Source organism: Musa acuminata, chromosome BXJ3-11 (genome assembly GCF_036884655.1).
Source record: "Musa acuminata AAA Group cultivar baxijiao chromosome BXJ3-11, Cavendish_Baxijiao_AAA, whole genome shotgun sequence".
In the NCBI taxonomy this organism is placed as follows: Eukaryota; Viridiplantae; Streptophyta; class Magnoliopsida; order Zingiberales; family Musaceae; genus Musa; species Musa acuminata.
This window is the reverse complement of record NC_088359.1, coordinates 31,056,575-31,069,860: the sequence shown is the minus strand read 5'-3', so window position 1 is coordinate 31,069,860 and position 13,286 is coordinate 31,056,575. Positions and strand designations below refer to the sequence as shown.

Here is a 13,286-nt window from a genome sequence, read left to right as displayed (position 1 = left end):
AACCACGGGTGCTCGACCACTGCTATGGGGCCCGTCGCCTAGAGTCACTCCTCCTCCTTGCGGTCGCCCAAGCTTCCACCGCGAAGTACCAGTTAGCTCGCTGGAGCATATCTGGTACTGTGGTGGGGGGTCGCTCTACGAGGGACCAGCAGAATCTGGAAGGTCGCAAGCCTACCATAAACGCCTGCACACACAGAGAGGGGTGAGTATCCGGTAAGCTCCGGATTTGCGTGGCAAAGCGATCCACGAAATGTGAGAGAGGCTCGTCCTCTCTTTGTTTGAGGCCGAGGAGTAGTGCCGCGGAGGGCTTTGGCCGAGCGTGGGCTGCGAAGTGGAGCTCGAAGTCCTTGGCCAGTTGGCCGAAAGAAGTGATCGTGCCGATCTTCAGGTCGCTGTACCATGTGCGAGCCGGACCCCTCAGGGTCGTGGGAAACGCCCTGCACATTAAAGCGTCATACATTCCGTACAGTGCCAATTGGGCACGGAAAGCGGCGACATGGTCCGCTGGGTCAGTGGAGCCGTCGTATGCGTCCAAAGAAGGGAGCTGGAAGTTCGGGGGAATTGCGTGATCTCGTATCTCTAGTGCGAACGGAGATCCTCGGTATGCGTCCATCCCGAGCTCTCCCTCTGAGCTGCGAAACTCCTTCTCTAGTTCGTCGAGCCGCTGACTAAGAAAGCGTAGCTAGGCTCGCAAGGAGTCCGTTGACTCCGAAGATAATACTTCGGGCTCCGGGGGGCCGCTCGGGTCTGCCATCACTGGATCCCCGAGTGGGGTCGGTCGGACCCGAGGCGAAGCGGGAGGCTTCGGAGGCATCACGTGGGCCCAGGCGGGCGGCTCTTGTTGCCGTAGCAGCTGAGTCATAAGTGGGGGTGTCGGTTGGGAAACGAGCAGGATGATGGTTTGCACCATATCCGTCATAGCTCGGACTTGATGAGCGAGGTCGTGAAAGGCCTCGGATGACACTGGCGAGGGGGCGCTCGGAGCACCCTCGGGCGGAAGCATATCCGGGTTGTCGAATGAACGCCAGTAGCGTTCCGAGGTCGCGAGGAGGTCGTCAGCCAGCGGCCCGTCGCGCAAGGGACGCACGACCTGCGCCCCTGCTAGGAACGATCCCTCGGCAGGGAGTTCGTCGGGATCAGTATGAGGATCCCTCGACATTCGGGCCCTCCTTCTAGCGCCAAAATGATGCGGGGGGCATCTGTTTAAGTCGTGGCCTCGGGGCCGTCACGACTCGGTTCGGGGGTCCGGATGTCGGGGATCTCGGGCGGCGTCCCTGGGGTCTCCCGGCGGTCGAGCACGGTGGTTCGGGTCGGGAGGAAGCTCCGCCGCAGCGCCGGGAAGAGGCGACACTGTCTCGCACCTGCACATAGGTCGGGCCGGGAGCTCGGCCCGACCCCTCCGACGATCAAGTTAGAGATGTGGAGAGGGTTTTGGAGGAAGAGATGCCTCCATACAAGTGTTGTGTGTGAGTTCGTCCTCCTCTGTTCGTATAGAACTCTGGGGTATTTATAGATGAGTTTGATGTTACCTGATGTGGTTGCCTGCAGGAGGCAGGTTGATAGCGTCTGACATGGGGTTGGCGTGGCGTGAAGAACCAAGCCTGAGTTAGGTGTTAATGTGCCTCGACCAGTGTTCCGGCTCGGTTAACCGAGTGCAGTTGCGCCGATCGAGGCATGGGCGTCGGTTGACGTCATAGTGTGTCACATCGCCATTTTTACCCTTATCACCATATATCATGTTTCTTAAGCATAAATATTATAAACTATATTTTTAAATAATAATAATATATACATATTATTTATGCTTCCATCGACATACTTGTTAAGTGTGTTGTTATGTATGAAAACTTAGGCACTACACAACTTAGGTTGAGGTATCGAAATCTCAAAGGTGTTAACTAGTTTGATCGATCAAGATTTTATAAAATCATTACAAGCTACTGATATCAAATCCTATCATCACGCCTTACTCTTCCTGAAAACAAAATATATTCCTTTGTATTATTTATGGGACTAGTTACAATCATCGATGGCCGTATATGGGTCTTTCCACTTCCATTGAAGTTATATGGACCTAATGACAACCGATATATGGCTGCTTCTTGAAACTCGATGTGATAGAGCATTCCCCAGGAGGATCAAAACTCAAATATAATGAAAAGCCATCTTACTAATTATTTCTTAACTAGAGGGAGAGAGAGCAAGTCGAGGCGAGCGACACCAAGAGAACTTGATCGGACTGGATGGCCGGTTAGAAAAACAAAAAGAACAAAAAGATGAGGAGTCCGAGTCAAACTAGTGAGGATAAATATACATCAGATTTAACATTAAATCAATAAAAAAAACTTAAGCTTTTAAGTTATAGGACAAACCTAATTTATGTAATATGACTCTCTAAATCTTTAACAATATAAGATTATTCACATAGTTTACTTTCCTTCATGAATATTTCCAACAAAGAGATGATGTGAAGAAATTAACGATATTATGTTTAAGAAATTTCTTTATTTCGGAGTTTTTTTTTTTGTGGATAATATATTTGTTGTGGGAAACAACTTTGAGAGCCGTGGCCTCGGGGTCGACGCGGCTCGATTCGGGTCCGGACGTCGGGGATCTCTCCGGGGCATGCCTCGAGCCCACGGGGTCGGTCCGGTGCGATGGTCCAATCGGGACGGGATCGCCGTCTCCTCCGGGCAGGGGCTCATCGTCCGCGCGCCCGGCGGGGACCCTCGGCTTCGCACCTACACAAAGGTCGGGTCGGGAGGCTCGACCCGACCCCTCCGACGATCAAGTTAGCAGAGGATGTGGAGGAGGTTTTAGAAGAAGAAGAAGTGTTTGTATGTATGACCCCCCCCTCTTTCTGATGAACGAGAGGGTATTTATAGGGAAGCTTACTGCTGTTTGATGTGCCCGGCTGCAGGAGGCAGGCTGATAGCGTCTGACATGGACGCTGGCGTGGCGTGAAGAATCGCGCCTGAGTAGGCGTTAATGCGCCTCGGCCGGTGTTCCGGTTCGGTTGATCGAGTGAAGTCACGTCGATTGAGACGTGAGGCGTCGGCTGACATCAGCCGAGTTTTATCGTAATTACTATCCCCATCAATATTGAATTTTTATCGAGGGGTTGAACGAAATCACGTGTAACAAAGTTGGATGGATTAATTGGCTTCATTTTATTTTCGGATGTTGAGTGATTAAAGGAGAACGGAACGATCTTGAGGTGCCGCGGCCGTGGCAGCGTTGCGCCACCAATGACCGCTGGTTTGTGATGAACAAGCAATTAGTGCTCCGCTCCCGCCGACCGGCGTAGTTGACGGAAGGCGCTCGGCCATGTGACTCGCACAGCACACGTCTCATGACTCCGCGGGCATCTCACATGGCGCGCCGCATGCGGCGGTCCACTTCGTTCCCCCTTCTTCCGTCGCTTGGACGACTCGGTTTCCAACCCCGCCCCACCATCGACCGCGTGCATACATACGTCTCCCTCCCCCCCACCACTCCCTTCTCGTGCGCTGGCGGGCGGGTCCGCCGTGACGTGCGGCTTAGAGTCTACGCGTGCTTCTCTGCCGAAAGCAATACCTCAAACAGATGGTGGTGGATATCTTTACCTCGGCAAAATAAAGCACATCGACGCTCGGCATCCACATCTTATCCGAAACCGAAGGCTTCTGTACGAGTTTCTCCGGTTCGGGACGTCACACGCTCCAGGTTTATTATCTATGTAAAATAACGGCTCTCAGCTATTCGACCTATTGCCGCTGTGAGACTTCCACGCGGTCGTCGCGATGTTTCGTGCCATTTCTAGTGTTATTAATATTATTTTATTTCTTATAAATAACTGAGGTCAATCCACACCTCTCTTCCCATGCCGTGAACTAAAATAAGAGCAGGAAGGTCAAAACACGGAGATGGCCTTTTACGTTCGAGAACGTACGTCACAATGGTCGATGACGTGGATTGCAATGAGGCCTTCGATCGATAGATATTGCGGTCCACTGTGATCCAGGAAATATCCAACAGATCAAAGGACTCGACAGCGCGATGGGTAAAAGCGGTAGTGTTCCGCAGCGTATAGGGGCCCGCGCTCGAGACCAATGCTTCCTCCAATCACAGGGCCGGTAGGGGAAGTGGGAAAGAAGGAAAACATCCGAAAGCGCGCCGTTGTTTGGATAAGCTCTCCCCGCCGCCCATGTCGCCTCCTACAGTCATGTCTGCCTTCACCGACACGCCTTGGAGTATAAGAATTATTGCCTCTTCCGCGTCCCGCCGGCTTCCTTGTTCCGATCGTCATCCCTTATCCGCCATTTTATATCCGTGTTGTGTGTGTATATATATCTCCTCCCCACCATTTATGCTTTCAAGAATAGCATAAGCCTTTTCCACGTTTCTAACGCAGCTTTTGATCGATCGAGTTTTCCTCCTCCTCTTTCGTTGATACCTGAGAATTGGATGGCAGCGTCTGAGATATCGGCGAGGTCGTCGCCCGCGCCTTCCAATCCCAAGCCGTTCCCCTCGAAGTCGGCTGCTGCTCCTCGGGGACATGACGCCTCCGCCATCGTCGCTTATGAGCACTACCTCCGCCTCCCCGAGCTGGCCAAGCTTTGGAGCTCCAAGGACTTCCCCCAGTGGGCCGACGAGTCCATACTCAAGCCGGCCCTGCAGGGCCTGGAGATCACCTTCCGGTTCATCTCGCTCGCCCTGTCCGACCCCCGGCCCTACGCGAACCACCGGGAATGGAAGCGGAGGCTGGAGTCCCTCGCCGCGCGCCAGGTCGAGCTCATCGCTACCTTGTGCGAGGAGGATGGCGGCGCCCCCATCGCCGACCTCAGCTCGTGCAAGGGCCTTCTGTCACGGGACAAGAGCTCGCAGGAGGTGTGGAAGGTTCCCGGCACGACCAGCGTGGTGAGCCGCACGAGCGAGAAGAGCCTGCTGCCGCGGCTGGCGACGTGGGAGAAGTCGGAGGACGTGGCCTCCAAGATCCTGTTCCAGATCGAGAGCCAGATGCAGCGGTGCCGGTTCACTCTGGGGTTGGGCGAGCCCAACCTCGCAGGGAAGCCCACGATCGAGTACGATCTCGTCGTCCGCCCGTCCGACCTCCACGCCCTGAAGAGGAGCCCCGGCGGATCGATGGACGCCAAGGACCACGAAGACCAGGCGCTCTGCACGATCCAACAGATCCTCGAGTCGTGGCTCTTCGCCGCCCGCGAGCTCTTGGCTCGGATCGAGCAGAGGATGGACGCCAAAAACTGGGTGCAGGCCGGGAGCGATTGCTGGCTGCTCGAGCGCGTGTGGAAGCTGCTGTCGGAGGTGGAGGACCTCCACCTTCTGATGGACCCGGACGACTTCCTCCGGCTGAAGAGCCAGCTGGGCATCAAGGCCACCTCCGGCTCGGAGGCGCTCTGCCTCCGCTCGACGGCGCTGCTCCAGGTGACGAACTCCTGCAAGGACCTGAAGCGGACGGTGCCGTGGATCCTGGGGGTGGAGGCGGACCCTAACGGGGGGCCTCGGGTGCAGGACGCCGCGATGAGGCTGTTCCACAGCCGGCGGAGGGGCGAGGGCGACAACCTCGGGAAGATAAATCTGCTACAGGCGTTGCAGGCCGTGGAGGCGGCGTTGAAGAGGTTCTTCTTTGCTTACCGGCAAGTGGTGGCGGCGGTCATGGGGAGCCTGGAAACGAGCGGCAACCGAGCCGTGTACGCGCCGTCGGAGGCGTTGGATTCGCTGTCGCAGATGTTCTTGGAGCCACCCTATTTCCCGAGCTTGGATGCGGCCAAGACGTTTCTGGGAGACTTCTGGCAGAACGATCTCAGCCGGAGCGGTGGCAGCTCTTCCAACACAAAGTGGCACTGACAAGCGTTTGCATCTGGCCGACAAAGATGAGATTTTGGCTAAACATTGTAATGCAAGATAGAACAACAAGAAGCTGATGTTTTGTGGATTTTTCTCATTTCTTCATTAGTAGATCTGTAATTTATGGTACACTATGATTAATTGTTTTGCAATTTCACAGTTGGGTTAATAATGATGGTAGATGCCAATGACCAAGACAAATCATCTACTAATGGAGCAAGATTCATCCACGAGTTGAGTGAAAGAGTTCCACAAGGACAATGACTATAACAAATCCTATCTCAATTTGCAGTCTTATGAGAAGCAAAATTTTAGATAAAATGCCGTTGACTTATTACTCCTGTCTGTTTGTAATGTTCCAAATTATTGAGATTGATAAATAATTTTAAATTCATAAAACCTCCGATTTTAGGTATTAAAAGATTTCTATGTGAAAGAAAAAAAAAATTAAAAACTAAAGTTTATCTAACTATAAATACCACAGATATCTCTATATTTTGGTGGAAATATGAAAACATGCTAGAAGCTTAAGACACAATATATCTTTTACAGGAGGCACAAAATAGATTAAGATACTCACAAAAAAGAGAAATATTGTTAAGGTTCATAAGTATTTTTTTTATTTTTTAAGATATATTAGAGGATAAAGAATTCAAAAGACTTTTGTGAAGGAAATTTTTTTTTTCTAGTAAATCTATAGAGGATGTGAGAAAATATGAAAAAAAAATTAAAGTTTATATAACTGGATATACAGAAAAAAAATTGAGCTTGAGACTAAATTATCTAAAGTTATGAAAACTTACAGTTTGCTCTCAAAGGTGCTATTCACCCTGGTATGTAATTTCGAATGATACTGTTCGGTACGAACGATACGTACCGATCTAATGGTATACCGATACGCGGATCGCTCGGTACCGGACGGAACGTGCTACAGTGCTACCACTCGATACATGGTACCATACCATACCGAGTCAACTTCGAAACATCGGTATAGTACGGTATTGCATACCTTGCTATTCACCTAGACAAATGAAGTTATATATCATTTAACCAACAAAAATAATAAAAATTTCAACAAGGCAAACTAGCGCTAAGATGAGCGATGCTGATAAATTTGTGATTGCGTGTAGGACAATGGTTTGGCAGATGCTGGAATCATCAACTTTGTTCAAGATAAAAAGAACACTGCAGCATTATCTCAAACTTTCCTGAACTCCATACGACAAGAAAAGAATAATAAAGACAAGTATGGTTGTATGTGAGTGGAAGAGAAGTATCCCTTGGCCGAATTGGTCAGTTCTACTAAAGGATTCACGTTAGAATGGAGAACAGCAACTCAAAAACCGAAAGAAAAGGTAACGGAACGCAGAGTCAGCCACGGCTATAGTTAAGAGGCAAAGCCGAGAAAAACATGCACTAGAGGACTCTGAAATATGAATCAGATTCTGCACAAGGACCAACCGGAGACAAATCCAATAGTAAGAATGCAAGATTCCTAAAAAGAAGAAAAAGGATGCTGCTGACTCAGAAGCCAAAGAAAATAAAGCACAAACAGATCAATCAAGAGAGTACTTCAAGAGAATTCAATCACATTTGTTGCATTTCTCTCGTTGTAATCAACAAGGCTATCTTAATCTGGAAGCAATTGACCACGTAGGAACCAAAGAATGAAACTAAAAGGCGAAGCTTAAACTCTTTGATGGCCTTTACACCTTCGGCACCGTGCATTGAACAAGGGCATAACTACCAGAAGCACCTACAGCAAGCTGGAAGACCAGTAACATCCTGCACTAAGAATCAATAAAAATTGTACACGTACGAACTAAGGAAGAAGACAAGAGGATGGAAGAGAAAAAAAGCGGAGTTATTAGCAGAAGAAAAGTTGAGGAAGGAATCGATAGCCATGCTGATGATTCCTCCTTCCACCACCTTTTGTTTATTCCTTTACCGCTGTTTTGAGAACTGAAAGCAAGGTGGAAAAAGGGGAAGGTGGCTACCATTGGTTCTTGGTTGAGAGATAACATGATTTAAAATTTCTGATAAATTTGGAAACCTAAATCGTTCAAATTATTAGCATTTTTATTAAAAATAACACACATTCGCTTGCTTTGTATTAGCTTTTAAACATTCTCTTTTGACTAGACTCTTGACTTGGATCTTTCTCAAGGGAATATTTTTTTCTATGCTCCAAATCAAGAATTGGGACAATTTATAGCACAGCACAACTATAAAAAAGTGTCACTTTTTTTTCCATATATCTCAGGTGATCTAGCAGTTGAATCTTATTTTCATATTCTAATCGTTGACCTTTTTTAGCAATACTTTGTATCACACTTTAGGCCCATATTAATAAATATATATCCATTTTCTACCTTTGTATTTGCCATTTATGGATCTCTAAGCTATCTATGGTTCCCACTTTAGAAAACCACAAGTAGAAGGCTCGTCCCTTATAGGACTGCCATAAGTCACAACAAAATTACAAATATGGTTCAATCCTAATCCCTTTTCTTTTACTGTAGCGCAGCACATCCAGTGCTCAGAGTTCAACATGAAATGTTGCTTGTAGAATAAACTACAGAAATTTCTTGTTACTGTAGTCTGATACACACAAGCTAAAGTTGCTTTTGCATCAGGGTACGTTCTGGCAATAACTTTACATAGCCAAAGTTGTGTAGCATAGCTACTCTGATGCTATACATAATTATGATACTACCAGCTCATATATGTCAGGCAAAAATAATGTAGGTTTCAACTTATAAGACATACATCAGGTGGCATAACAGCGTTAAGGAAAAATATTGCCGCAGACTCTAGCCAGTGGAAGAGTTGAAATGACAATTGACTCAATGCATCAAGGTTTCCCTATTTTATGCTACTAACAACATTGACAGATAGATGTCAACAAATAAATGGCATACAGGTGAACCCAAATAATAGAGTTTATATGTTACCCGCAAAAAAGAACATAACATGTTTAAAACATGGCAGATTGATAATATGCAGTGTCAAACAAACTTTAAAAATTCAAGTAAAAGTAATTAAAAAAATCTACACTGCAAGAAGAAACAAGCAGGTGGACATAATTTCAAATAACATTGGAAACCAAACTTTTTTTGTCCCTCAAATGGGTGTTAGACTCCTGGTATACAATTTGCAGTAGATATCCATGTGAAATAAGTGCAAGATTGATATCCCAAAAGATAAAAGCTTTGAAGTAATGCACGAAAAGTTATCAAAAAACTAAATGAAGCTTCTTAAGCAGTATCACCATATTCATCCATGAGGTCAAAGTGGAAGCATCTAACTAAGGCAACTATAGGAATTTGTATCTAAACATATAAGAACATCTTTTGGAGTTACAACATTAATTCACATGTAAGAGCTGAACAACAAAATAAGGGAAATAGATAGTTAACTGGGAGAAAGAATCCTCGCCTTGAGAAGGACTCACAGAGATCGTATTAAGCAGGCCTTTACTCCAGGTAAAAGATGTTGGGACCCTGCCATGGCTCAGTGATTCTCCAACAAAAACTGGACGGCTTCAGATGTTCTATTTTATAAACAAAGGCCCATAGAAGATATGTTGCAAGAGATGATATATGGTTCCAATCCAGCCTATAGCACTCGGTCCATGGAATTGATGCCTTTACACAATCGCCAGATTCATAAAGTTCATCGATGAGTGTATTATATGTGACCAAGGTTTGCATAATGTTTCTTCATTTCATCTCAGAATGAATGTGGCAAGCTTCTTCCACTGATCCATCAGAACAAAGACCATGGATGATAATCCTGTGAATAATGGCATCAGCTCCTTGTCCCGCATGGGAACCTCCTCTGCAAATTTCAAGAGCAACATCAAGATTCTTAACTCAACAAAGACCACTAATTAACAAACTTTATGTCACCACATCGGTCTGAACCCTACATAAAGCTACAAACAACAGGCTGGGATATCGTATGTCACAATGATAGGACTGCAGATACTGCTGGCTATCTAATTGAAAAACCAGATCCCCTCTTTGGACACTCTGCAGAAGTCACTTATCAGGGCATTGTAAGTGTGAGAGGTAACAAGTGCAAATAGCTTCATCAATTCTTATCTTTGCAGTCCATCTATCATCCATGTACACCAAAGACTTCCAAGTTTTCTCATTGCCTTCTTGTGACTTCTCTAATACCTGGAATGCCTTGCTAATGTACCCTTCTCACATAATCCATGTATCGAAACATAGGAAATCACTGAATCTGGATGCAATCTCTTATCTTGCTGTTGCAAGTGTTCTCCAACGATGATAGTTTCTTCTGGCCTTACATTCCATAAGAAACCTCTAACAGTATGTTATAACTGACAATGCCATGATTCCTTGTTCTTCCCATTCATTCCCACAACTTCAAAGACTCCTCCAACCCCGCTGCGCTGCAGAAGCCATCACGCAGGATGACAGCGTCAAGAATCAACCGTGTCTTCATCATCTCCGTGTACACTTGTGATGCCCCATCCACATTCTCCACAAAAACCAATAGTCAAATACTAACTAGTAGAACGCGTCAGGATGGCAGTTGCTCCTCACCACTCCAAATCTCCATCACCTCTTGCAGACCCATTCTTTTGTCGCACATTTTATCGAATACCCTGAGCGCTTTCTTCGTATCTATGTTTTCAATCAACACGCACATAGCGGTGCCGCGCGTGATGCGGTCGGCCTTCCATGCCGCCAGATCGGATCGTTTGTAGGAGCTCTATCGCACGATCAAACTGCTCTCGAGCACAGACGCCTGGGACGAGGAGGACGCAACTATGGAGGTCGGGGAGGACGCGGGCGTCGGCGAGAAGAAAACGAAGGACTAGACTTGGTCCTTGCGCGGCCGGTGGACGAAGGCATCGGGGAGGACGCTACGAGAGCGGGCGTCGACGCGTGGATGGTTCCTAGGGTTTCGTCGAGCATAGGGGCACAAAGCGGAAGAAGCAACATGTAGAACATATAAAGGAATGCAAGTAGATAATACGAGTAATATCGATTTTTCTTTTTTCCAAAAAATAGTAAAATTATATTAATTCGATGACCAGATTATATTATAATATGGTCTTTGTATAATAACACATCAACCATTTAATCTCTTTCAACCACACGAGGAGTGACGTCACCAGGCCGAATCCAACGGGCGTGACGCGGACAGCACTGCGGTGTGCCGACGCCGCCAGCTCATTCCCCACTTGCCCATCCCGCCGATCCCGGCCCCGGTGAGCCTGCGCAAGTCACCGGAATCGATCCGGAAAGATCTGAAGCTTTCCCGATACCACGACGGAAGACACGAGAGCCTCGTCCTCGCTTACGAGCGTTTCCTCTGACGCCTAATTCTTCTTTGGATCAAAATGGGAGAAGAAAGAGAGGAGCAGATGAACAGAAATTTCTTGCTTGGAATTCCATGGGATTTACTACGACATAGCTGAGTTGAGTGCGCCATGAATCACCCAAAACGAGAAGGAAGGAAGGAAGGAAAAAAGAGGCTGCTTTGCAGCTAAAATTCCAATCTCTGTATACAACACCGTCGGAAATATCCTCCCAACCCCAAAAACACCAAAGAATAAAGACCCAAAATTTAGATGAAGAGAAAGCAGATCTCATACCAGTAAGAGCAGCATTAGATAGAGCGACGCTGTACAAAACAGAGCAACCTCTTCGCGGCCGTCCGCCCCTGACGTGACATCTTCCCTGACGCCCGGTGGCGACGACATACTCGCTGGCGGTGTGTCCACCTCCTCCGCCCCCTGCGGCGGCAGACCTGCCGCCTCCGGTGGCTGCGGCGCGGCAGCCACCGCCTGCATCGCGCCGCTGGTCTCCCCCGTGAAGATTTCCCTTGGCAGTAGCACTTTGGAGACGGCGAATATGGCCACCGGGTTCTGGTCGAACACGGTGCGGGTGATGGACGCCTGGACCACGCCGGTGTCGATGGCCACCGAGCCATTGACGCGGGTGATGTTGAGGGTGAAGCGGCCGGCGCCGGTGTCCGCGGTGGCGAGCGTGGGCTGGACGGGGTTCACGATGGACTCGAGGGAACCGAGGGGATAGTAGGACTGGAGCACGTGGAAGCGGAGAACCACCGCCTTGCGATCCGCCGGCAGCGACTGCAGCCGCTCGGTGACGGGGAGATCCGCGAAGGCCTCGTCCGTGGGAACGAAGACGGTGATCCCGGCGCCGCGCTCGGCGGCCTCGAACTCCGACGCGACGCCCGACGCCTCGAGCATGGAGGCTGCCACGTTGAAGTCGCGGCCATCGACGAGGACCCGGGTGATGTTGACCCGGACAGAAGGTCGGGTCTCGGAGGCGGCGAGGTCGAACCCATAAGGGAGGAGGAGCGCGTCGACGGCGAAGATGGAGACGTTGTAGGGGACGGTGCCGACGAGGTCGAGGACGGTGGCGTTGGAGGCGGAGAAGGGGAAGGGCGAACGCGCAGTGACGGCGCCTTCGTCGTCGCGGGTGAGGTTGACGGCGCCGAGGTTTCCGGCGGCGCGGCCGGTGGTCTGGTAGAGTGTGGTGACGAGTTTCCCGCCGGCGGGGATGCTGCGGAGGTCGGGCCAGGAGAGGTACTCGAGGAGGACGTGGTAGCGGAGGACGTCGGCGATGTCAGCGGCAGCGGCGGCACGGGCGGCGGAGGAGCGGAGGAGGTAGGCGTTGGGGACGGCGAGAATGGTGAGGGAGGAGCGGCCGGCGAGGTCACCGGGGACAGAGGTGGATCTGAGGAGGCGGCTGAAGTCGGAGAGGTCGGGGTAGGCGGAGAGCACGGCGGTGATGTTAACGGACGTGGACACGGGGGGGAATATAAGCAACAGGAAAAGGAGGAGAAGCCGGGCAGGGGCAGAGTGGGGAATACGCAAATGTGGGTGGAGAGGAGGAAGAGGAGGAGGTGGAGATGATGCGCCCATTCCAATTAGCTGCACTGTCTTCCCCCCACCCCACTCTCCTCCCCAGTGTGAGCGAGAGAGAGAGAGAGAGAAAGAGAGAAAGAGAGAGAGAGTGAGAGAGAGGGAGGAAAGTAGATAGAAATATGTGGGAGATGATGATGAGGATTATATATTAATGTATCATATTTATTACAATAATAGTTTAACCCCACGAGATTTAATGTGAGAACGTGATCGGATCAGTTCGCGGTACGTTCACCTCCAATGCACCACTTTGCATGTCCGATGACCGTCGCCCAGGCAGGAGGAGGAAAGGTTCGTTGGGTGAGCGGTGGTGAGACCGTCAGCGTGGCGCCTAGTAAGGTGTACGTAGCGTTGGACGTGATCAGCGATTCGGTACAAGGCCTCGAACGCGCATCGCGAAGCGAAGGCCAATGGTCGCTCGAAACGCTTCGCGTTGGCTATGATGGGAAGTGCGATCTGGCCGTCATGCACGTGCTGATCGTGAGAACGCGAACACGTGGCGCTT

At 49.4% G+C, this 13,286-nt stretch overlaps 2 protein-coding genes across 2 annotated transcripts; one reads left to right on the top strand and one right to left on the bottom strand.

The window, feature by feature from the left end:
• Nucleotides 1–4,228: 4,228 nt before the first annotated feature.
• LOC103972282 (nematode resistance protein-like HSPRO2) lies at nucleotides 4,229–6,004 on the top strand. The gene has a single exon (XM_009386571.2). It carries the CDS (start codon nucleotides 4,447–4,449, stop codon nucleotides 5,845–5,847), a length of 1,401 nt encoding a protein of 466 aa, XP_009384846.2. The 5' UTR covers nucleotides 4,229–4,446; the 3' UTR covers nucleotides 5,848–6,004.
• Nucleotides 6,005–9,155: 3,151 nt separating this feature from the next.
• On the bottom strand, nucleotides 9,156–12,895 carry LOC103972281 (fasciclin-like arabinogalactan protein 4). Its single transcript, XM_009386570.3, has 2 exons — nucleotides 11,483–12,895; nucleotides 9,156–9,687 (listed from the first exon to the last, which is right to left on the bottom strand). The coding sequence occupies exons 1-2, from the start codon at nucleotides 12,776–12,778 to the stop codon at nucleotides 9,658–9,660; spliced, it is 1,326 nt and encodes a 441-aa protein (XP_009384845.2). The 5' UTR covers nucleotides 12,779–12,895; the 3' UTR covers nucleotides 9,156–9,657.
• Between the last annotated feature and the right edge of the window lie 391 nt (nucleotides 12,896–13,286).